Consider the following 25,855-nt stretch of genomic DNA (forward strand, 5'->3'; position numbering starts at 1 on the left):
TAGTTCCAAAGTGGCTTCCACATTTTCGGGTGTCTTTTCAGCAACACCCCACTCTACTGGTACTGATTTACTGTATTCGTCCATTTTCATACTGCTGATAAAGACATACACAAGACCAGGCAATTTACAAAAGAAAGAGATTTATTGGAGTTAACAGTTCCACGTGGCTGGGGAGGCCTCACAATCATGGCAGAGAGCAAGGAGGAGCAAGTCACATCGTATGTGGATGGCAGCAGGCAAAGAAAGAGAACGTGTGCAGGGGAACTCCTCTTTTTAAAACCCTCAGATCTCATGAGACTTATTGTCTATTACAAGAACAGTATGGGAAAGACCTGTGCTGACTCAATTACCTCCCACTGGGTCCCTCCCACAACATGTGGGAATTCAAGATGAGATTTGGTGGGGACACAGCCAAACCATATCAAGTAGTTAGCATTGTGTTACAGTTGCCCACAGTATTCAGTACAGTACCATGTTGTACAGGTTTGTACCCTATAAGCAGTAGGCTATACCATATAGCCTAGGTGTGTAGTAGGCTGTACCATCTAGGTTCGTGTAAGTACACTCTATGATTTTTGCGTAATGATGAGATTGCCTAACTCCCTCAGAACGTATCCCTATCATATGCAACACTTACTATTACAATCCCAGATTATATTGGTGTTTACCATTGACATGCTTCAAGGACATGATTTTAACAAAACAAACCACCACCCCTATTCATTGTCATCCTCAGCACCATCCAGCGCCTTCTACTCTATATGAAGTAGAAGAATGTACGAGTTTCCTAGGACTGCTGTAAAAAAGTACCACAAATGGGTGGCTTAAAACAACACAAATATATTCTCTCACAGTTATGGAGGCTAGGAGTCTGAAATCAAGGTGTCAGCAGGGCTGTGTTCCCTCTGAGACAGTGAGTAGATTGCTTTCTTGCCTTTGTCTGGCATCTGGTAGTGGCCATCAATGCTTGGTATTCCTTAGTCTGCACCTGTGTCACTCTAGACTCTGCTTCCAATGTCATGTAGTATTTTCCCTCTCTGTCCCTGTCTTTACATGGCATTTTCTCTTCTTATAAGGACATCAGCCATATTGGATTAGGGCCCGTCCTAATTACCTCATCTTAACTATTAAATCTACAAAGACTTCCAACAGGTCACATTCATAGGTACCAGGGGTTAGCACTTCAACATACCTTTTTGGGGGGTATAATTCAACCCATAACAGAGCCTTATAACTCTGAGATCTTGAGTAGAGGCCTCATTTTAATAACAAGACTAATTTTTAATAGCCTTTATAGAAGTTTCATGTATATTTTTCTGTCTTTAAAAAATAATGTGTTCTCTCTGTTATACAATAAGCCCTGAAGGTATATTCAAACACACATGTGTTTTATCTTTTTCTAATCATAAATGCTGGAAACTAAGCAGAGATGAATGGTTCTCTAACTAGGGCTTATAAAAGATGTTGAAAGATAGTATCTCTCAAATCACAATATATATGCCCACCAAAATAAAAGAGAATCACATAAGAGTTTAGGAATTAGTGTTCAGAACAGAAGTTGACTGTTCATATACACTGTTCCCCTTACCACAATCACAGGAATCTTTTACATAGACCGTTTAAGCAATGTCAGAATCCATCTCTATAGTAAAATAAATAGCATGGCTTTTGAAATTGTATTCATGTGTTGGAAAATGTTATATGCATGACAAGTGCTATATATAATACAATGTAACTTTGGAATAAAAAGAACAGAATAGTATCTTCTGAGCCCCTGTCTAATGGTCGCATTGCTAGTTTCAATTCTGTTTGTAATAATGCTCCTAAGTATTTTCTTTATCCACAATGCTATCATCTCTACTCTGTCACAATCCAAGTATATTCGAGTGTCTGTCATCCCTTAATATTCTGGTGTGGTGAATATAGCACTCTGAAGGGTAGGACTGGAGAATCTGGTTTCCTTTTTGAAAACAAAACTCATCACCCAAACCAGTGCCTTGTTCCTAGACAGGGCCAAGACATTATGCATATTTGTTGTTCCCACCAAGGCTTCAATACTTCAATGTTTAGGTATTTGTTCTTTGGTTGTTCTCTTTTCCCATTTTGAACTAAAGAGTTGACTTATTCTTACATTCTCATGGCTACCTCACTCATTTCTGCTCAAGTTTCAGTTATAAAATTAGATTGAAAACTTTACTTACTCTTTTCTTTTTATTGCTTTAAAAACAATACAGGGCAATCTAGAGCAGCCATGATACCTCCCAAGCAGCCACGACAGCCCAAGGGAGCTGTGGACGATGCCATCGCCTTTGGAGGGAAAACAGACCAAGAAGCAACCAATGCTTCCCAACCTACACCACCTCCACTGCCAAAGAAGATGATCATAAGAGCCAATACAGAGCCAATCTCCAAGGACCTCCAGAAATCCATGGAAAGTAGTCTTTGTGTCATGGCTAATCCCACCTATGATATCGACCCCAACTGGGATGCCAGCAGTGCTGGTTCTTCCATCAGCTATGAACTCAAAGGACTGGACATTGAGTCTTACGACTCCTTGGAAAGGCCTTTGCGCAAGGAGAGACCTGTCCCCTCAGCAGCAAACAGCATTTCCAGCTTAACCACTCTCAGTATTAAGGATAGATTTTCCAACAGCATGGAATCCCTCTCCAGCCGGCGTGGGCCCTCTTGCAGACAGGGCAGAGGCATCCAGAAGCCACAGAGACAAGCACTTTATCGAGGACTTGAGAATCGGGAGGAAGTAGTGGGTAAAATCCGAAGCCTTCATACAGATGCCTTGAAGAAACTGGCTGTTAAATGCGAAGACCTTTTCATGGCTGGGCAGAAAGACCAGCTCCGTTTTGGAGTGGACAGCTGGTCAGACTTCAGGCTAACCAGTGACAAACCATGTTGTGAGGCAGGTGATGCGGTTTACTATACTGCTTCATATGCAAAAGATCCACTTAATAACTATGCAGTCAAGGTAAGACAATATTATAAATCTCATGTTAAGTCTTAACCAGTACATTGTTACTGGGATGGATTCATTCTGCTTTTCTCCTTTCTTTCCTTCATTCCTCCATTCAGCAAATTATTAAGCATCTACCCCTTACCAGATACTAGATTAAGCAGGGGACTTATTTATTATTTAGAGAAAACAGATAGGTAACTTAACAGAATTATAACAGTATACTGCATGCAAAGATAGAGGTAAACAAGAATTCTGTGGGATCTTGGAGGTACCTTAACCCAAACTCTAGAAGTCAAAGAAGTCTTTTTTTTTTTTTTTTTTTTTTTTGAGATGGAGTTTCGCTCTTGTTGCCCATTGTGGAATGCAATGGTGCAATCTCGGCTCACTGCAACTTCCGCCTCCCAGGTTCAAGCAATTATCATGCCTTAGCTTCCCGAGGGTAGCTGGGATTACAGGTACCTGCCACCATGCCCAGCTAATTTTTGTATTTTAAGTGGAGATGGGGGTTTCACCATGTTGGCCAGGCTGGTCTCGAACTCCTGATCTCAGGTGATCCTCCCGCCTTGGCCTCCCAAAGTGCTGGGATTACAGGCGTGAGCCACCATGCCCAGCCAAAGAAGTCCTTTTAAAGTAGGTAACCTGGCCAGGCATGGTGGTTCATGGCTATAATCGCAGCACTTTGGGAACCTGAAGCAGGTGGATAGCTTGAGCCCAGGAGTTCGAGACCAGCCTAGGCAATGTGGTGAAACCCTGTCTCTACAAAAAAAATAGAAAAAATTAGCCAAATGTGGTGGCTCATGCCTGTAGTCCCAGCCACCCAGGAGGCTGAGGTGGGAGGATCACCTGAGCCCAGGAGGTCCGGGCTGAAGTGAGCCATGATCGGGTCACTGCACTCCAGCCTGGGCAACAAAATGAGACCCTGTCTCAAAAAAAAAGTAGGTAACCCTTGAGCTTTGCTTTTTGCAAGGGCTACCTATAAATACGAGGTCTGTTGTGTACCTTTCACTGCATGTTTCTGTCTGTTTTTTAGGCTGGAGTGCAGTGGCATGATCATAGCTCATTGCAGCCTCAGGTGTGTGCCACCGCATGACTGATTTTTTTGGTTTTGGTAGAGATGGTGGTCTCACTATGTTGCCCAGGCTGGTCTCAAACTCCTGGCTTCCAGTGATCCTCCCACCTTGGCCTCCCAAAGTGCTGGGATTACAGGCATGAGCCACCATACCTGGTTTATGTTTCTGACTTCACCCTTTACCAGCTAAGAAATGCTTGTCTACCTCTGCTCTGTAACTCCTTTGCTCCCTAGAGAAACATTTTTATAGAGGAGGATAACTAATGTTTATTGATGTTCCTGGAACTTTATTTTTGTTATGTAATTTAATCTTCACATCAACTTTATGAGATTAAGATCTTTTTCTCCATTTGACATATGAGGAAAATGAAGCTCCAAGAAGTAAGCTGACTTGGTTAGGATCACACAGCTAGCAAGTAGTAGAGCTGAGTTTTTTGTTGTTGTTTTTGTTTTGTTTTGTTTCGTTTTGTTTTGAGACAGAGTCTCGCTCTGTTGGCAGGCTGGAGTGCAGTGGCACGATCTTGGCTCACTGCAACCTCTGCCTCCCAGGTTCAAGCGATTCTCTTGCCTCAGCCTCCTGAGTAGCTGGGACTATAGGTGTGCATCACCATGCCCAGCTAATTTTTGTATTTTTAGTAGAGACGGGGTTTCACCATTTTGGCCAGATGGTCTCAATCTCTTGACCTCGTGATCCGCCCACCTCGGCCTCCCAAAGTGCTGCGATTACAGGCGTGAGCCACCATGCCTGGCCAGAGCTGAGTTTTAATCACAAATATTTCTGACTCCATAGCTGCATTTTGTGCATTGTGCCACTTATCAATTTCTTACATATAGATTGCTTATTTCAGATAACTCACTTCTTCAAGACAGCTAAACTCTTGACATCAAGAATTCTTGCCCATTTACATTCACTGTAACAGAAAGCCATAGATTTCATCAATGTAATAAATACAGTGTGGACTTTGAAGTCCAAAAGGTTTGGGTTCAGATCCTGGTTCTGCCTCTTAGCAGCTTTGTCAATATTGGCACCCATCTTATGGAGCTGTTGTTTGGTTAAAAGAAAACAAAATGTCCCTAATAAGTGTTCATTTCATTCACTACCCACTAGCTTATTCCCTAGGTTACTTTAAGAGAGTAACAATCTTTGAGCCTCAATTTCCTCCTCTTTCAGATATTTACAGTGAGTGTAGGATCAAGTGAGATAATGCATGTGAAAGGCTTTTGAAAAACACAAAGCCCCATATGTAAACTTAAGGTAGTGTTCTCCATTCCCATAGTCCCTTTTTACTGATTCTATTCACTGGTTCAAAACCAATTAACATATTTAAATGACTTTTACGTGTTAATTTGGCTTAGAAAGACCAGATGGTATCTTAGCAAATTAATGGATAAGGTAAACTATTGGCCTTACCTGTCTATCAAGACAGAATGTATGTTTGAAACAGACCTACAACTAGCTACCCTCTGCAGTTGCAGTATCTACACCAGTTGACTGTCTGATGTCACTGGCAGAGTAACCCTGTGCTCCAGCCCACATTTTTTAAATTAAACTGAGGGGTAAACTGTAAGGAGGGGGATCTGGATTCAAGTTAATACATTACTATTGAGTTTAAAAAGGCATTTTGAGATTATAGCACTTAAGAGCTGTTATATAAATTGAGGTTATGGTGCCTTATCTATCTTGGGCCCTTATTGCTGCAAAATCACCAATGCAGGATGAGTACCTGTTTCAGAAAGGGACCTTGAACTATCTGTTCTTTCAAAACAATTGAGAAGTAGGGCTTGACTAACTTAATGTGTTGTTGCCGTGCAATCTTGTCTCTTTCCCAAATCAGTGGTCTGGTGTTGATTTCTTTGTTTATAATGATGTAAAACCAATCTCTAAAGAACAGGTGGCAAGTGGTTATATACTAGGAGTTGTTGGCAGGTTTGGAAAAGGATATTTTACACTAAATGCTAAATATAAATGTCTCTTTTAAGACCCTGTGGTATTTCCAGAAGTGCCCAATTGATTGTACTATTAGGGCTCTGTGAACCCTGCCTTTGCAGAGATAAGCAAAAGACACTAACAGTTGGCCCACACAAACAACTTTTTCTGTTTATCTTCTTAAATTCCCTTCCCATACTAAGGGAATTTAGAAGAGTCTAATGGGTGTAACTGTCTCTTGAAGAGACTAAAAGTTCTTTAAAATGTTGCAAACAAAAAGTCAATGGTAGACTGGGCGTGGTGGCTCACGCCTGTAATCTCAACAGTTTGGGAGGCTGAGGCAGGTGGATCACCTGAGATCAGGAGATGGAGACCAGCCTGGCCAACATGGCAAAACCCCGTCTCTGCTAAAAATACAAAAAAAAAAAAAAAATAGCCAGTCACTGTGGCAGGCAACTGTAATCCCAGTTACTCGGGAGGCTGAGGCATGAGAATTGCTTGAACCCAGGAGGCGGAGGTTGCAGTAAGCTGAGGCACTGCACTCCAGCCTGGGCAGCAGAGTGGAACAACGTCTCTAAAAAAAAAAAAAAAAAAAAAATCAATGGTAGAATTTAGCAATTTGAAAGTCAAAGGATACCACCCCTCCTCCTTCAATACCAAATCCACTGCAGTCATGGAGTACTAACTGTATGTTATTTTAGTTTGCTCAAGTTGCATAACAACACACCATATTCTATATGACTTAAACAACAGAAATTTATTTTCCCTATTTCTGGAGGCTAAAAAATTCAAGATCATGGTTCCAGCTTATTTGCTTTCTGGGGAGGGCTTTCTTCCTGGTTTACAGACAGCCACCTTCTCTCTGTGTCCTCACATGGCAAGGAGTGAGGGAGAGAGGAAGGAAGAGAGTGCAAGGGAGAGGCTATGCACTGGTATCTCTTATAAGGACACCAGTTCTATTGTATCAGGGCCCTATGCTTATGACCTCATTTAGCCTTAATTACCTCTTTGTAGGTACTGTCTCACATTGGGGGTTAAGGATTCAACATACGAATTGGTGGTGGGGAACACATAATTTAGCCCATAGCACTCTACCTCTAACCCATCCTGCCTCAGAATATCTGTCCTTATAGCATGCAGAACACATCCAAACAGCTCCAAAAGTCTTATTTATGACAGCATCAACTCTAAAGTCCAAAGTCTCATCTAAATATCATCTAAATCGGATATGGGTGAGATTCAAGGTATGATTTGTCCTGAGGCTCTCCAGTTGTGAACCTGTGAAACCACAAGTTACATGCTTACAAAATACAACTGTGAACAGGCATAGGATAGACATTCCCATTCCAAGAGAAAGAAATCAGAAGGAAGGAAGGGGTGATAAATCCCGAGCAATTCCAAAACCTGGCAAGTCAAGTTCTATTAAATCGTCGGCCCAAGAATCATCCTCTTTGGTTTGATACTCTCCCCTGCAAACCCACTGGGGTGGCAGCATCACCACCGTGGCTCCGCATAGTGGCCCAATACTGAGGCACTGGTCATGGTTATCCTAGCCTACCAGATCTCAAGAGGCAGCTTCACCCTTTGAAACTGAGGATGGAACAGCCTTGCCTGCTGGTCCTTTGGTGGGAAAAGCAGCCCTGATGTTTCTGTATCACTTTCAGGATCATTCTTCCCTTTCCTTGAAGAATAGTACATGTTTGCAGCCAAATAGCTCTCTGGGCTAGTCCTGTAGAATCCAAGTTCAGTAGCCTTCCTTTATTTTGTCCCACTTTGTCCCTTTTAATTCAAACTGGCAGTGTCTTTGCTGGTATAATCCCATTATTATCCCTGACTTGTGCTGAGATGGCTGGTTAAGTCCGTAAGTCATATCCATCTTCTCTTTATCAAATAGTTGTTTAGCCACACCCTTGGTATTCTCTTAGAACAAGCTTTCACTTTTTTTTTTTTTTTTGAGATGGAGTCTCACTCTGTCACCCAGGCTGGAGTGCCGTGACACGATCTCGGTTCACTGCAGCCTCCACCTCCCGGGTTCAAGTGATTCTCCTGCCTCAGCCTCCCAAGTAGCTAGTATTACAGGCGTCCGCCACCACACCCACTGATTTTTGTATTTTTAGTAGAGACAGCGTTTTACCATGTTGGCCAGGCCGGTCTCGATCTCTTGACCTCAAGTGATCCACCCGCCTCAGCCTCCCAAAGTACTGGGATTACAGGCATGAGCCACCACGCCCGGCCTCACCGTTTTCACAGTATGGATAGACTGCAAATTTTCCAAGTCTTCACGTTCTGGTTTCTTTTTGCTCAACACTTTTTCTTTCTTTTTTTTTTTTTTTTGAGACGGAGTCTCGCTCTGTCACCCAGGCTGGAGTGCGGTGGCTCAATCTCGGCTCACTGCAAGCTCCGCCTCCCGGGTTCACGCCATTCTCCTGCCTCAGCCTCTCCGAGTAGCTGGGACTACAGGCGCCCGCCACCACGGCTAATTTTTTGTATTTTTAGTAGAGACGGGGTTTCACCGTGGTCTCGATCTCCTGACCTCGTGATCCGCCTGCCTCGGCTTCCCAAAGTGCTGGGATTACAAGCGTGAGCCACCGCGCCCAGCCGACAATTTCTTTTTGAATTCATCTCTCTCCTTTCACATTTTACTATAAGCAGTCAGGAGGAACCAAGCCACTCCTTCACTTTGCTTAGAAATCTCAATTTCATGTCTTGCAAGTTTTGTCTTCTACAAAACACAGTCCTTCTAAGTTCTTTGCCACTTTATGACAAGGATTCCCTTTCCTCCAGTTTCCAATAATGTTCCTTGTTACTATCAGAAACCTCATCAGAATCGCCCCTAGCATCCATATTTCTAGCAACTGTCTGTTCATGGTTATCTGGGCTTTTTCTCACATGCATCTCAAAACTCTTCTAGCCTCTACCCAATTCCAAAGCTGCTTCTACCTTTTAAAGTATTTTTACAACAGCACCCCATTTCCCAGTATCAAAATCTCATTCTACTCAGGCTGCCATAAGAAAATACCATAGACTGAAAAGGATAAATTTATTTTCTCACAGTTATGGAGGCTGGAAGACCCAAGATCAAGGTTCTAGCTGATTTGGCTTCTAGTGAGGGCTCCCTTCCTGGCTTACAGATAGCCTCCTTCTCACTGTGCCCTTACATGACAGGGAGAGAGAGAGCGCGAGAGAGAACACAAGAAGCATGTGCAAGCACGCCCCAGTGTCTATTCTTAGAAGGACACTAATCCTGTCACATCATGGCCCCACTCTTATGATCTCTTTTAATTAATTACCTCCTTGTTAGCCCTGTCTCCAAAATACAGTAACATTGTAAGCTAGGGCTTCAACATATGAAGAGGTTGGGAAGAGAGACAATTCTGTCCATAGCAGGTGTCATGTTTGTCTTTGTTATAAAGTAAGTGGTTTTAACTCAGGACTTTTCCTGGATTTGAAGGTTTTCCTCTTTCATATTTATTCTAATCTTCATTCAACATGATTAGCTTTATTATTTGTATTGGTCTTAAATGAAGAGGCATCACAGCACTGAATAAAGAGCTTTGGAGTCAGCTGACCTGGGTCCAAGTTCTGAAGATATCACTGTATATTTTTGTGCAAGTCATGCGCCTCTCTTGGTTTTCACATCAGTGTATATTAACTGCCCTACTTACCTCAGATGATTGTTATAGTACATGTGTTTATGTAGTGGAACTGCTTTTATAAACTGTAAAGTACATATAAAATAATGCATTATTGTTATTAACAATAATGGAAAATTGCTGCTCAACATTTTATAGATCACTCACTGTTATTCTTTCTTAACATTAGGCTTTGGCTTGACCATATTTAGATAGGTTCTGCACTTAGATATTCTTTCTCGTTACTTCAGAGATGTAAACATCTTTGTTTTTCCTTAAAATTTTGAGAGAAAGCTACAGACAGCTTCAAGAATTTAAATACTTCCAAAAATTGGAAACAAACTAGGTACCTTATATTAAGGAACCAATATAATAAATTATGGCACATAAGTCCAATGGAATGTTTGTAGCTACTAAAAGCAGTAATTATGAAGACTATGTAAAATTATGAAAAACATTTTTTAAATGTCACATGAAAGTAGCAGAATACCAATAACATGATCATAACTTTAAGAAAATTGACCTACAAAATGGTAATACTCAAATAATTCCTATGTTAAGGTGGTAACAGTTATTTTGATTAGTTAAAAAACGATGTCCTAATGTCTTTTCAATTAAAAAAACAAGAATCAGAGATTTTGGACCATTTAACACTAAGTTTATTGAAAACAGGTATCCTTAGTTATTCATCTCTGTAGTCCCATCCTCAAGTACCAATTATAAACAGCACCTGTTTAATGCTACTCGGCTTTTGCACACTCTGGTTCCTCTATCTGGACTGCTCGTCTCCTGGGAGGCAGTATAATACAATAAAGAACTTCTGCGTTGTGATCTGCTGTGACCTATTTCAGAATCACCTGAGGAATCCTCATTAAAAATCTCATTTCCTACAGAATGAGAATGGCTGGCAGTAAGGCCTTGGAAACTGCATTTGTAGCAAGTACCCCAAGTGGTTCGTTCCTATGTACAAAATGTGAGGACTGTTAACAAAGTGGCTAAGAATTTAGGCTTTTAAGTCAGACAGACCTGGGTTTAAATCTGTGCTTTAGCTACATATTAGCTGTTACCTTGGCTATTACTTGCCTTTTCTATTTCCAGTGTCTTTATCTGTAAAATGGAAAAAATACTTCAGGTCTTCTTAAAACCATTGTAAAAAATCACAGAAGTTAATATGTATATAGTGATACACACACACACACACACACACACACACATACACACACACAGTGCTGAGAGCATCATTTGGCACAAAGTTAAGCATTTAGTAAAAGTTGGTTATTCCTTCCTTTTCACATACTTAGAAAGTTCCTATGTGTTCTTAAAGAATCCAGCTCTGAATTTTCTTCTTTAATTTTCTAAGCACATGTTGCACACTATACCTACTGGATTTCTTAATCATTGCATTATCATGAGACAGTTGTATAATTAAACAAAAACATGCTTCCTCTCCCCTCTCCCCACTATTATACCTGACCTTTTCCATGGCGGGGACCATGGCTTATTAATTCTTATATCCTTAGCATCTATTATAATATCACGTACATAGTTGGCACTCAATAAGTATTTCTTTACCCTTCAAAAAATGTTTACTGTATAAAACATTGTGATATTTGTTGTAGTTTACAGAAATACATATGAATGAAACAAAAGCCTTGCCCTCAAGAAGCTTATATTCCAGTGAGAAAGACAAAGGCATAAATAATAGCTCTTAAAACAGATTATAATGAAATTTCAGAGTGGTATGCAGAGATGTAAAGATAAATGAAGATTAATGAATGAAATAAGTTATTAACACTTATCTTGGGGCCAATAAGAAAGGGCCGTTTGTATCCACTTTGCTATTCTTTGTGGTAAATGCAGTACATTGAGAGAATAGTGGAAAATTAGGCTACGGAGAGATTAGAGAACATATTTAGAGATTTGAGTGATGAGCTTAAGAGGTTAGACTTTATTTTGTGTTTTGTGGGAAGCCACTAAGTATTTTTAAACAGAAATAACATAAGATTTTGGATGACAACCATGGTAAGAGAGGTCAGAAGGACTGGAAGCAAGGAAGCCAGTCATTATGCTATTGCAGTAGTCCAGGTAAAATGAGACCTGATGTAAGGCAAAGGAAAAGAAGGGGCAGAGCTGAGGAAGGCGGTAGACCATGTCTGGTGAGTGTGGGATTAGGGCAGTGATGCTAAAATTTCAAGGTAGAACAACCTCCAAGAGAATGGTGATGCCATTGGTTGAAATATGAATCAGAAAAGCCAGAAAGATGAGATCTCAATGGGATATGCCCATAGGGCAGCCAAGTTGAGAGAACCCCAGGATCCAGGTAAAAATACGGGTTTGGTACTCAGAAGAGAGCTCAAGCCTAGAAATGTGGTCATAGACTTGATTTAGTTGAAACTGTGGGACTACATGAGATTGTAACGGAAGAGTCCGCAAAGTGGGAAAAGGCCCATACATCTAAGTGACCCAAAGCAGGAGCAATTGGAAAATCTGTAGCAAAAGGCAGGGCCCTACAGGCCAGAGAGTCCAAGGTTGCAGAGGGCTTGTGCAGAATGAAGACTCAGAAGAAGGCAAGAATTTAATGTCTTGTAAGCCTCAAGAAAATGCAATGTTGGTAATAATTGGGGTGAATGCCAGACACAGTGGTTAAAGAGCAAATAGGAAGAGGAAGCTGTGGAGGCAGTGAGCACAGCCTACTTTTTAAATAAATGTTTTGGTGAAAGAAGAGCCAAATTGATTTCCAAACAATATTCAATTTTCAACTCCCATTTTCCATCTCGTCCATATCTTCTTTTACCCTCTCTTCCCCATTTGGTGAGCCACCACCCAGCAGATTGCGTTGTCTGTCTCTGTGGGCTATATATTAGCTGGCCTCCAGCCGTTAACTTAAATATTCCTGCTCTCAAAGTAAAACTTAACATAAACTTAAGTCTGAACTTAACTTCCCTGTTCTCTAAATAAAAATCTACCTTGCTTTTTCCCTTTCAAAGAATCTGGGTAGGCACTGACCAAGCACATAATCCTCATATCCTCATAGTAGACTAAATCCTCATATCTAAATCCATAGTAGACTAATCCCTCATATCCTCATAGTAGACTAAAGCCAATTTTAGAAGGGCCTTCACCATTCTACACAGTGGGAAACTAAGGCCAGAGAGGAACAATCACTTCTCCATGGGCACACCAGCTTTGTGGCAGGCTACCTCCTGACTCCTAGGTAGAACCTCTCCTATTATTTCATGCCTGAGGCAGTAAACTGAACTTGCTGTGTCTCAGTGTTGCTTCTTAATGGAAAAATGACAGCCTTTTGCTTAGAATCAGGATGGACAGTTGGCAAAATTATGGCTCAGTATCACTGAGATACTGTTTTTTCATTGCACTTATGAGATCATTTTATAAAAAGTACTACCATGTGAGACCACAGAGGAAATTTGGATGCAGTTACTTTGAAGAGGGTGCTAAAAATTTCACATAAGCAAAAAGTACAAATTTTTGAGTTCTTTTCCAACAGTTCCAGAATTGGGATAGTAGGTATCTTTAAAGTAGTCCCAGTCTTTGTTCTCAAGGATAGAGCACACAAAACTCAGTAAAGATGTACACTTCCCTGTTACAAAAGTGGGGCTGCTTCCTTTCTTCCAGCTATGCCAGAATCTTGTTAAAAGCTTGTAATAATGTAGAGGTGAACTGTGGAGACCAGCATCTTTTACTGCATTTTTGACTCCAGAGTCTCCGTTTATCTCATTTGGGTGAATGCTGACAAAACAAGATACTAAACGAAAAAGCATTACAGGAACAACTATGATTGGTAGAAATTTACAACTAGTACGACTATATATACAGGCAATTAATTACTGGCTTAGTGGTGAGGAAAAAACTAGAGGGGAAACCACTTCCACTTTCATAATTCAAAATAAATATTTTTAACAGTGAAACTTTACAGAGAGTGATTGATCAGCAGCCAACTACACATACTCATGGCCATCCTAGTTTGGTGTCCATTTTGTTTCAGGCTCAGTGCATACAGAAGCGCCTGAGTCTCAACTGGGAATTGATTTAGGAAGGAGAGGTTTTGGATGTTTGTGTAAACCTGGAATCAAAATGAGTTGTCTGGTAGGAAAAGGGAGCATGGCTTTAATTAATGAGGTGAGAGGATATAGTTGAGAATCACAAGTTGGAATTCAAGTTAATTGAATTCCTAATGTGGGCCCTGCGCTGGTTATTGGACTACTCTCTGCCTCAGTTTCTCTAGTGTGAATATCCTGGGCATCCTTCTGTCAGCCTAAATTACTGGCTCAGGAACACAAGTTATTTTCATTGGACACACATGCTGAGTGGGAGAGTGAAAAGCTTTGATGAGTACAAGTCACAAATAAAATGGTGAAATCTTACATAGTTGCCTTCTTGAATTTCTCTTCTAGGATCCAAAATCACTTTCTTGGGCATGTGAACATTTTTGCAGCAATTCAAGCTGTAAATTACCTGGCTTACCCAACAGTTCTCATAGCAGATTCCTACAACATGGAGTCCTGAGTACTTTGGGCCCACACAGCATTTTATATATTAAACACTTAATCTATTTTGAATATAGTTGTAACAGCATTAAGTGTGTGTGGGTCTTAGCTCTGTAGCAGCAAGTATAGCAATACTCCTCCTAGGCAGATCAAGGAATTGAGGTCAATCACCGATCAGCCTGTATTCTTAGAGTGGGGTTATACCAAATACTGGATATCAATTTAGAAGTTGCAGGGTTTCATTCTATGCTCACTCCCATTTGCAGTTGTACTTTTGTGTGATGTGACAAAATGGCACAGATGGTGTAATGTGTGTGATCTTTAATGTTTCTCATTTTTGTCCCTCCACAATTCATTCCCTATAGCATCCATCTCACTTAAGTTTCACTGAGGCACTATAAAATGCATAGAGTGAGATGGAAATGAGATTCCCTGCTGATAAACTGGAGGTAGGCTGAAGGCATACTGGGCCTATAATGGAAAAATCAGAGCTAATGTAGAATATTTTTGAAGAGTCTTATATTTTGTTATTATTGCTTTCTTTGGGGCAAAGGAGAGAAAATTGAATCAAATGACAAAAAGCCATGTTGTTTTGTATAGTTTTGTGCAGTACAAAATCAGCAAGCCCCCAGGGCAGCCTGGACTCAACAGACAGCCCTCACTGATCAGATTTCACTCATTTGTGTAGTCAGGTCATTCATGAGTGTTTATTATTCAGATTTTTCTGCCATTGCCCCCACCCCGTCACCTTGCCAACTTTTATCTGTTTCATAAAAGCTGTTCATATATTCTACCTGTTCCGAGTAAATAAGCCCTATGGCAGCACTGGATCAGATATTGCCTTTTCTCAGAATCTTTTACAGACATGTGGAGCAAGTACTACGTGCCTTGCTCTGTGCTAGGCCCTAAAGATACAAGTATCTTGCTTGTAAGATAGGCAAACAAATGTCAGAGGAGGGAGGAAAGGGGGCAAGGGTTGAAAAACTGTTGGGTACTGTGTTCAGTACCTGGGTGATGGGATCAGTTGTACCTCAAACCACAGCATCATGAGATATACCCAGGCAATAAACCTGCACATGTACCCCCTGAATCTGAAATAAAATTGAAAAAAATTATAAAAAACAAAAATTTTTTAAAGATAAAAAATGTGATAACTGCAATAATAGAGATATGTACAAGATATAGAAGTAACACAGAAAGGGGGTTTAGGGTATTTAGCACTTCCTCTCTCTGATAAAAATAATGCCTGAGAAGGGCTTTAAAAGAAGTAGGAATCCCTCAGACAGATGAGGGGTGACAAGGAACCCCAAACTGAGAGAGCACCTGGAGGGTAGAGTGGGTGGCTGGCTGCAGATAGCTCAATATAGTAAGAGCAAATGGAACACAGGTGGGAAGTAGGACTGGAAAGGGAGGCAAGGCCAGGACTTTCTCCTATGAGGATAAAGCGGAGCCGCTAGGAAATTTAAATAAGGAGGAAATACCAGCTGTTGTTTTTTAATGGCTCTGTAGCCATGTGGAAGATGTATTTGAGGGGATCACATTAGAGGCAGGCAGATCAGTTGGAAAGCTTTTGTGGTTGTCCAGGCAAGTGATGAAGGTAGCAATAGAGATGGAGAAAAGAGGATAATTTGAAAGTTATTTAGAAGAAAAATCAATAAGAGTTGGTAATTAATTAGCCATAGGGAGTGAAGATGCAGGAGAAATCCAAAGTGAATTTGGTTTCTCATCCAGGTAACAAAGCCATTCATCAGGAGAGGGAGTACTGGGAAAGCAGTGAGTTTGGTGGGACGGAGAGTTCAGGTTTGGTTATGTTGACTTTAAGTAATCTATGGGTTAGGACATATATGGGAAGAAATCAAGTAGGTCATTGTATAGATGAGCCTAAAGCCCAAAGACAAGTGTGTGTTACAAATGTAGATACAGAAGTCAGTAGTGTATATGACATGGTTGAAGCCATGAGCAAGCTTGCTGAAGAGAGCTTGTCAATGAAAAACTAGAATGGAGAGCAGGCACTCCAAATACCAGCACTTTAGGGAACCTTTGGGAAAAAGGGTCAATGAAGAAGAATGGGTAACACCATGCCATTCAACGACAGATTAATTCCATAGTCATATCATCCAGTTTTGCACAGGTCCACCTTTCCCCCATCCCTCTGACTTAGTTGCCTTAAACAGAGTATATGTTGTTGAGAGAGCATCAAGAGGTATGTCCTCTCACAGGTCCCAGGCTTTGTGATCATTCTGAAAGGTTCAGTAGTGTTAAACAGCACTATCTTCTCCCCAGCTATTTTTAATGGGACTTTACAGTCAAAGCCCCTGCGGTCTACTTTTTAGAAGTTAGCTGTCTAGGTTGAAGTTATTACAAACATAAATGCTTTTTAATGACAAATTTGCCTCAAAGGTATGCAGGGCAGTTGTCATGAGCAACATGGAAAATGAGCCCCTGAACCGAAATGTATGTTTGGAATTAAACTTTTCAGGTTGTGCATGAGGAACCATTTTCAAGCTCTGTTTCCCTGCTAAGATTGTAAATGTTGAGTTCTTTGACCCGAGTCTGAGAAGGTCTCAGGAGAGGGTAATTTGGCTATGATTCTAGAAGACAATATGTTGTTTCCCCTCTCCCCCAGTTTTCCAACAGATAATTTATCAGTGGTTAAAGGGTCCCCACTCCCTGTATTTAGGAATCTGGTCAGAATGCTTCAGGATGCTGTGTTTTACAGATGGGAAGTGCTCAGGAGCCATGAGATACTTGTTTGAATGATCAATTGATAATGAATTAATATTTTTCCCTTCTCTGTCCTCACTGATCTTTATTAATCCAGACAAGCACCCAGTTTCCCTTCAAGCCTCTGTTTTTGCAACTGTAGGTTATTCATGTTGGTGCATATGTATATACCAGCTGGCTGGCTGGCCCTTTTGATGTTCCTCTGACTCCTTTGGAGAATAGCTCAAGCGGGCATTTCCTGTGAGCTGGCAAGTGGGCGAGGGTTCCTGTGCCCAGGATGGGCTTCTCTTCCTGTCTGTGCTCTTCACACGAGGAGTTCCCTTGGCATGCATTTGGTATTGCCACCATCATAGAAACAAAAACTTATCCAGAAAGAGGCCCTATGGTGTATTTTACAAGAATATTCAGCCTTCAGCAGCCTGGTTTTGTTCTGCTGCACAGTTTATAACTCCTGGATGTTGATATTGCAGCTCCCTCTAGTGTCACTGTGGCTCAGGCTCTCATAGCATTTTTTCTTGCCTTTCAGAAAATATAGACAGCACAGAATCTGCCAAATTCACAGCATTTTAAGTAGATTTTCCCAAACATAGCCAAGGCAAATATGAGGTGATTTTTCCTCTATTAGAAAAGGGAATGTTTAATGAAGATGTGGGACCATTCCAGTTCTAGTTTATTTTTATTCCTATTTTTAAATTTTGGGGGTCCTAGGAGGAGTCCTGAAGTAATCATTTATAGATTAAAGAATAGCTGGCATGAACCAGTAGAATCTTTCTTGAGATTCCTCCTGCTTCTCTTGAGATGCCAGCTACTCTTTATAAAGAAGGAATGTGAATTCTTTTCAAGAAAGAGAATGAGAGCCAAGAAGAAGTTACTTTAATCCCTGGTAGAGAAAATACTGGGTAAGGGCAGAAGGAAAAAATTTGACAGGAAGAACCCTATCCATTTGTTCTGAAAAATTGGTTTGTTTTCTGAAATAACTTTTGAACTAGAAATTTATTATCTGAAGTGAGGTCATTTTGAGGTGTTTTTTTTAACTAAAGGAGTTATTAATATTTGAAAAATGGCTACAATGTGGTACCTAGAATAATATAATACTCCTACCTAAATTAACATCATTGCAGGCTCCATAATAAAGATTTATGAGATACCCATCAAGCAAAATCCTATTATGGAAATCTCCATTGGTCTGTGTTTGGGTTATAACTGTTTTCAGGGTTATGAACCAAGTAAAATCACTCTTTTTCCCTCCTCTTTTACACTCTAGTCTTCTCCCTTTTGCCTTTGCTCTTAAAGCTAGAGTGTCTCACTATTCTTCAACCTGTCTATGTATTATAAAATGAAGAGATAAGAAAGTGCTGCCCACTCAGGTTGGCTATCTAGGGAGACCATTTTCCTTTAGAGCATCCAAAATCGTGGAACAATTTATCATTTCTTCTTCATAAATCACTTTGATCCTTTATCTCAAGTAGATCTGTGAAGCTAAACATAAATTCTTATTGTAGTATCCACACTCTTGTCTACTCACAAAGCTCTGGAGGACCTTATAAAAATGTGTGTGTCTGTGTGAATGTCTAGATATAATTAGAATATCACAATTAAAATACTAGTCACAATTAGAATACCCTCTCTGCTTCTAATGTTAAACTACAAGGTCACAATTTTTTTTTTCAGCCTGACTTGACATAGTTAAAACTAGACTTGGCCAAACAATTGTCTCTCATAGCTTTAGGTTGCCCTCTCTTGGATTCTAACATACTGCTGGTGTTAACTTGTTTGTCAGGGCTGACCCTGGCTTGGAGGTATTGAATGTTAGCAGTTTCTTTTTGTCTGTCCTCTATCAAACTTGTGGTCAGAGAGCCTCACTGCTGTGGCAGGTGGCTGGCGGGACTCAAAATAAAGATCTATTTTCCTGTTTTGCTATTGTTTCAAAAAATTAGGACTCTCTAAGATTGCATTAGTTTGACATTTGCAAGTTGTTAACTGCTTTAGTCATTATCAGTGTTGCATTTGTACAACTTTGTAGTTTACAGATGTACTCTATATACTTGATCCCAATTAATCCTCACAACTGCCCTGTGAAGTAGATTTCAGTGTTCTTCATATTGTCTCCTTTAATAGGGAGACTGAGACCCAGAGAAATTAGTGAAATGCCCAAGGTTATACAGCTAGTAGCAAAGCTAAATCCCAGGCCTCCCAAGCCCTTGGAGAGTGTCCTTTTTTATAATGTAATAGCTAGAGTTTAACCATCCAATCTGATTCAGCTAAATTTAGTGGTATGAAGAATTGAGACCCTTGAGCTTTCATTCCAGAAGACAATGTAATATTGAGCAAATTTAACTGGCAATGGGGTTAATGGTGCCATGTGCTGGATCCAACTCCTATACAACTAAACAATGACTAGTATAGAATTTTTAAATACCTGGTAACACTTAAATGTGAAATATTGCCAACAGTGCAGTTATAAAAATAACAAATGTTATGATTGATGAACATATAGGATTATATATTATACTGCATATACTAAGACTTCGAGAGCTTTCCAGAGATAATATTTTCTGAAAGATATATGTTTGAACTTGAACTCAGGCTGGGGACATCTGTTCAAGACCAGAAGTTTGCTTAAAAAAGAAATACTTAGTATATCCTCAAACTGAATTAGATAGGTAGTAGAAGACTTGAAGGAGCTTGTGCTCAGGTATAGATAGGTACATAGATAGATAGATAGATAGATAGATAGATAGATAGATAGATAGATAGAGTTCCATGGCACTGGTCACTGATATCAAGCCTCTTTAACTGTAATAAATATGATAAGCTAGAGAATAAGAGAGAGAGAGAGAGATAGATGCTTTTCTCCGTTGAGACTCCCTTGCCTTTGATCTTTTTTTTTTTTTTAATCTATTTGAATGGAAATCAGAATGTGCTGCTTCTCAGAACTGGGTCCTATCTGAATCTTCCTAAGAATGTATACATTTTTCTTTTTAAATAAAAATGACTAGAAATTGCTTTTTTAAATTTTGCTTTTCTGTATTATTGTAATAAACAAGCAGTGTAAACACTACAGAGAGTGCATGTTGCTGGGAGCCTTTGATATTTGTAACATGTGGCAGTGTGCCTCTGCTGAGGAGGGAGAGCAGAGAATGACCCTCAGTTAACAGGGCTGTGGAGCAGACTCCAGACCAGACTATTATGATCCATGAACTAGTATTAGAAACTGAGTCTTCCACTGTCAGCCTCTCTATAGCATGAGGATAACCCATTTGGGGGTGGTTTTACTTACTTTTTGCTTCGATAACCCCTTAAGAGTAGAAATACAATCGTCACAGTATGTAGAACTCTTGGCTAACTTTTTTGATCAAAAAATTCTTCCTTGATCCATAACCACTTAATAAAGTTCTTTATGAAAGGTCTTATTGCCTCAATAGTGGGTATTAAATGAGGCCTGTTAAGAGAAAGCATAAAACTCAGAAAACCACCATTGAAATGTTGGTTTTGTTCTGATTAGATCAGATCAGTGACTCTCTCAACCCTACCAGTGAACTATGAGTGCCAGTGTTGTGACCATCACAATGACATTCATTGAAAAGTTAGGAAAACCCACAGTTTACCTGGCCAATGTTATATCACTCTCCTAACCTGTGAGATGTTGACACAAAGGGTGATGGGTGATTAAATAAGGTATTTTGGTCTCCATTATGAGTCCATTGGCCTGCTGTATCAGTCTGAGCTACAAACCTCTACAGAAGTAAGTAAAAAATTATTTTGTCATTGTTGTTCTGATGAGGTGCAAGGTTATAGTGGAAAGAGCAGGCTTTGGCATTAAACAAACTTAGGTTTGCACACATAACCCTGGGCTTTTTTTCTTTTTTAAATTCTTAGATTCTCAATCTACTTTGAAAGGTTAATGTGAGGACTAAAAATGGTACACATAAAGTGCTCACCACAGCCTGGCGTGTAGACAACCATGAGAAATGGTTACCACCATTATTATTGTCACTTAACATGGGGCAAGCCTTGCTAACAACTTTACTATATGATTATTTGTCCCTAACCAGTCACCTTCCAGTTAATCCTCCCTGATATATCGTAAACCTGGTTATGAGAGTGTGAGTTTTAAATTGTTTTATTATCTTTCAGATCTGTAAGAGCAAAGCTAAAGAATCTCAGCAGTATTATCACAGCTTGGCTGTCCGGCAGAGTCTGGCTGTCCATTTTAACATTCAGCAGGACTGTGGTCATTTCCTTGCTGAAGTCCCTAACCGTCTGCTTCCCTGGGAGGATCCAGATGACCCTGAAAAGGATGAGGATGGCATGGAAGAGACTGAAGAAGAATCCAAAGGAGAAACGGATGGGAAAAACCCAAAGCCCTGTTCTGAAGCAGCATCATCCCAGAAAGAGAATCAGGGAGTCATGAGCAAGAAGCAGAGGAGCCATGTTGTGGTCATCACCAGGGAGGTTCCATGTCTTACTGTGGCTGATTTTGTGCGAGACTCTCTGGCCCAGCATGGGAAAAGCCCTGATTTGTATGAGAGGCAGGTGTGTCTGCTGCTTTTACAGCTATGCTCTGGTCTTGAGCACCTCAAACCCTACCATGTCACTCACTGCGATCTACGCCTGGAGAACCTGCTACTTGTCCACTACCAGCCTGGGGGGACTGCCCAAGGCTCTTGGCCTGCAGAGCTCAACCCCACCTCATCTTATCCCACTAGGCTTATCGTGAGCAACTTCTCTCAGGCCAAGCAGAAGAGCCATCTGCTGGACCCCGAGATCCTCCGGGACCAGTCTCGCCTTGCCCCAGAGATCATAACAGCTACCCAATATAAAAAGTGTGATGAGTTCCAGACAGGCATCCTCATCTATGAGATGCTGCACCTACCCAACCCCTTTGATGAGAACCCAGAGCTGAAGGAGAGGGAATACACACGAGCAGACCTGCCTCGCATCCCATTCCGCTCCCCCTACTCCCGGGGTCTGCAGCAGCTGGCCAGCTGCCTCCTGAATCCCAACCCTTCTGAGCGGATCCTCATTTCAGACGCCAAAGGCATCCTCCAGTGTCTGCTCTGGGGCCCCCGCGAAGATCTCTTCCAGACTTTCACTGCCTGCCCTAGCCTAGTACAGAGGAACACCCTGCTCCAAAACTGGCTAGACATCAAGCGAACACTGCTCATGATCAAGTTTGCTGAGAAGTCCCTGGACAGGGAAGGTGGGATCAGCCTTGAGGACTGGCTTTGTGCTCAGTATTTGGCTTTTGCCACTACAGACTCCCTCAGTTGTATTGTGAAAATTCTGCAGCACCGTTAATGTGTACCTGGATGATGCTTTTACCACATCTTCACCTTCTTCGTGTCACCCATGCACTTCCCCTTCCTAGTGCTCACTCCAAATTCAAGGAAAGAAGAAAGACAAACCTCTATCCCTGTCCATGAACAAGTGGGTGCATTCAGAAAGGTTATCCACTGCCCCAGATTGAATGAGAAGCTGAGTCTGTCTTAACTTTACAGAAATTCAGATGCAGTAACTTGTGGTTGCCTTCCCTTGAAACACGTTCTATCCTAATAGTCCCATAAATGCAGGTAAAAATGAAAATCCATATTCTTGAAGGGACAGCTTCTTTGGTATGAACTCAGTGAGCCAGTGAGCTGTGTCCATTTCCTCCATAATTCTGGATATCACCTATCTTTTTAGCACCAAGTATTCTCACTAGCAGTAGACAGACTTAACCAGTCTCTACCATGACCCAGTAGACTCTGGCAACAGACTTCCTTTAAGGTGTCAACAACTGACTTACTAGGCAGAACTGCCATCCTTAGCATCGGCCCAGTTTTGGTTACCAGGGACTATATCCTTTGTTCCAGGAGAGAGTAGAAAGAAAAGGAGAGATCCCATCCTTGGGTCATAGACCCATTTTCATTGCCATTATCTGTAAGTATGTGCACTGCATGGAGGACAGCCCTAATAGTCTCCCCTCTGCTGCCACTGCTTGATTCTCCACTCTGTCCCCACTTGCCAGTGAAGTTTGGATTTATCAGCCACTTGTGGCCCATTACAGAGCTGACCCAAGGTGGTGTCACCAGTGCCTCAGCAGGGTGGAGTGCAGTTCAGAGCTTATAAATAGCTGGCAGGGCATGAGGAGATGATTTTCTTGCATGTGCAATTCTCTAGGGGCCATCACGGAACAGAGTTTAAAGTACCCTTTGATTACTGTCAGAACTGTCAGCATTTGCAGTTTTCCCCGAGCAGTAATTGGCCAGCTCCCTTCTATCAGTAGCCAGTGTTAACTAGTTTACCAAATGCTGTAAACAATTGCCCTGAATGAAATAGCTGTCGGTGGAGCTCTAAGATCTCCTTTAGAGGGCACAGTGAGGTGGGCTGTTGGGATGGCCGTAGGCAGGGGAGAGGAAAGAAGGCCACCGATGAGACTGCTGACCTCCTTAGAATGTTGACTTCTTCTAGAGAGACTGCCTCCCAGTGTAAGTGGCTCATTGCTCCTTCTTACTCTCTCTAAAATGGCTCTGGAGGACAGCGACAGCTCACAGGAATTCTGATTGCTGAGGTGGATGATTGAGAGCTGTTCACTGTGTGTGCAGCCTGTGCTCCCCTTCTATGGATATATGTGCAATTTTTGTATGTATTTGTTTTAGCTGTATATTACAGTGTTTATGTTGCAACTTCACCTGAAGCGAGTCTACAGAAACCTTCCCCCTTCTTCCCTGGGCACATATTTGCGCTAAGAGATGAGCGTTCCTTCCACTGGGGTGTGTGTGTGTGTGTATGTGTGTGTGTGTGTGTATACACGTGTGCACCTGTGCTTGTTTTATTCAAAACTGTGAGTATGTGTTTACTTGGACCTTGAAATCCCAAGAGTCACTCGAACAATGTGTGTGTACACTTGTGTGCCCATGTGTGCGTGCACACGCATGCTGGAAGCAGAGGCCAGGCCTCTAGAGAAGCAACCTGTGGCAGGGTTGACAGACATGTTCTCTGTGCCTAGTGAGTGAGTGAGCCCTGAGGCCCCTCATCTACCGGTGCAGAGTTTCCTTAAAGCCAAGACTGATTGTGCAGTATTACTTACATAGCACATTAGTGGCCTTGGAAATTTCTAAACTTTTAACATTTTTAACAGCCTTTCATGTGATTCATGTATATCAAAGAGGATCAGGAAAGGAAAATAATGTATTTTATTGTGCTCTTATTATTTTTTTAAGTGATTGGAATATGTGAGGCTCTATTTGGAGAATGTCCTTATCCCCTGGCCAGCAATATAGGACTCACAGGAAAGAAGGCTGGTTAGCCCACAAAGAGTCTTGCCGCATCTAGCCAGAGTGCAGGGCTCTGCTCCTAGGAATGGCCATGGAGTGGGCATGCTGCTGCAGGCCAGCAGTCTGCTCTTGGTGTCCTGTGGCATGGCCGCGCCTTGCCTTGAAGGTTGGTGTTTGGTTCATCTTAGCATAGACCATGTGCACATAACTCCTTGCCTGATTATGCACTGAAGTGACAGCACACAGACCACTGACCATGTCAGCCAGCACATTCCCTTAACCTCCCCCATCTCCCATCTTGCAATGGCTTGCATATCGAGATATACCTTCTCAATGTCACGTTCGTGGTGCCTTGCCCATGTAAATTTGAATGTTGACTATTTAATGAGGTTACATATTTAATGCAGAATGTTTCCTGGTCCCTCTATTTGTTATGTCTCTACATATCTTTTTTTTTCTTTCTCTTTTTCTGTTATGATTTGGATCCAGTCTTCTCTTTAACTCTATGGTATAATAAGCATGGACACCTCCACTACCATTATCTTACAGCACTGGTAAACCAAGCACCTCTTCACATCAGATGTTTTTAGTACTGTTTTTATATTCAGATTTGTTAAGGGCAAAAGATGAATGCAAACTAGCCAGAGAAAAGCCTCAGGCTTCAGAGACAGGTGGCTAGATTAATTTTTCTCTGGGTGATGGCCAAAGAATGTGAGATAGAGAGGGAAGAGGGTGTTACAGGTTAGAGCAGAATAGAGAAAGAAACTATATTTCTAGGCAAAAAGTACTACATGAGTTGGTCTTCAGAATATTTTTCCAAAAAAAAAATGAAATTCAGTCAGTTTAACATTATCACAAATATTTTTCATTTTAATTGTGGTAGGAACTTTGAATTTGTTCATCAACTGGAAAGAAATCCTACCCTCTGTAGACACATACACACACATTTTATATATATATATATATATATGTTTGAATTGTGACTAGTATAGCACTTTACGTTTTCTCAAGTAACAGGAAGTTATTGCCTTCAATATTGATTGGAAATTGTTTTCTATTGAAGTCTATACTATAGAGTTTTCCATTTATATTGAGAGTTTGAACAATTAAGCTCCTATTGGAACTTTTCCTTAAGCCACATGAGCATGAACAATCTCTGTGACACTTGGGTGCTAGAGAAACACAACAGTGGCTAAAGTAGCCAAGAGCAAGACTGAATGTATAGCAGAGTGCCTTGTTAGAGTGGTAACCTAGTCTTGGAAGCAATTCAGTGGATGTTTCATAAAGAGGACTAGAACTTCAAGAAGCCTCCTGTGCTGGCTGAGGTGAGCCCTTTTGGTATATGTACACTACTGGGTTGCCTAGAAGCCAATTCGTGAAGAATAACAGCAGGATGAGAAAAAGTCACTGTAACCTGTGGAATGACAACATAAGAATCACCAACCCCTAGGCTGAGCTAGAACTGGAAGCCAGGAATATGGCAATGAGTTTCAAGATTTGCCCTCAGAAGATGAACTGGGTGAGGTATGGGTTGGGATGAGGGCACAGGCACTCATCCTACCTACCCTGCTGCTGTTGAGGAGCTAGAAGTAAAACATACTGGTTAGGATTTTAACAGTTGGAGTAGCATCCCATTGTCAGATTAAGTGGGGGTCAGTTTTGCTTCCAAACTCAGAATAAGTTTGTAAACATGGGAAAGTCTAAGCCAAGAGATCTAAAGCTCTAGAAATATTAATGACATTTCTGGGAGTAAAACTACCAAAAATTA

At 41.2% G+C, this 25,855-nt stretch overlaps 1 protein-coding gene across 16 annotated transcripts in view; it reads left to right on the forward strand.

Annotated features, from left to right (window-relative positions):
- Window positions 1-23,501, forward strand: part of PEAK1 (pseudopodium enriched atypical kinase 1) — a 292,413-nt gene extending 268,912 nt beyond the window's left edge. For all 16 annotated transcript variants that reach the window (XM_058427924.1, XM_058427920.1, XM_058427915.1 and 13 more), the window contains 2 exons: window positions 2,235-2,980; window positions 20,966-23,501. In XM_058427924.1, the coding sequence (XP_058283907.1) occupies window positions 2,235-2,980; window positions 20,966-22,129 (1,910 nt within the window). In that variant the 3' untranslated portion in view covers window positions 22,130-23,501. The remainder of the gene's footprint in view (window positions 1-2,234; window positions 2,981-20,965) is intronic.
- Window positions 23,502-25,855: the final 2,354 nt, after the last annotated feature.

Source organism: Hylobates moloch, unplaced genomic scaffold (assembly GCF_009828535.3).
Source record: "Hylobates moloch isolate HMO894 unplaced genomic scaffold, HMol_V3 SCAFFOLD_14, whole genome shotgun sequence".
Classification (NCBI taxonomy): Eukaryota; Metazoa; Chordata; class Mammalia; order Primates; family Hylobatidae; genus Hylobates; species Hylobates moloch.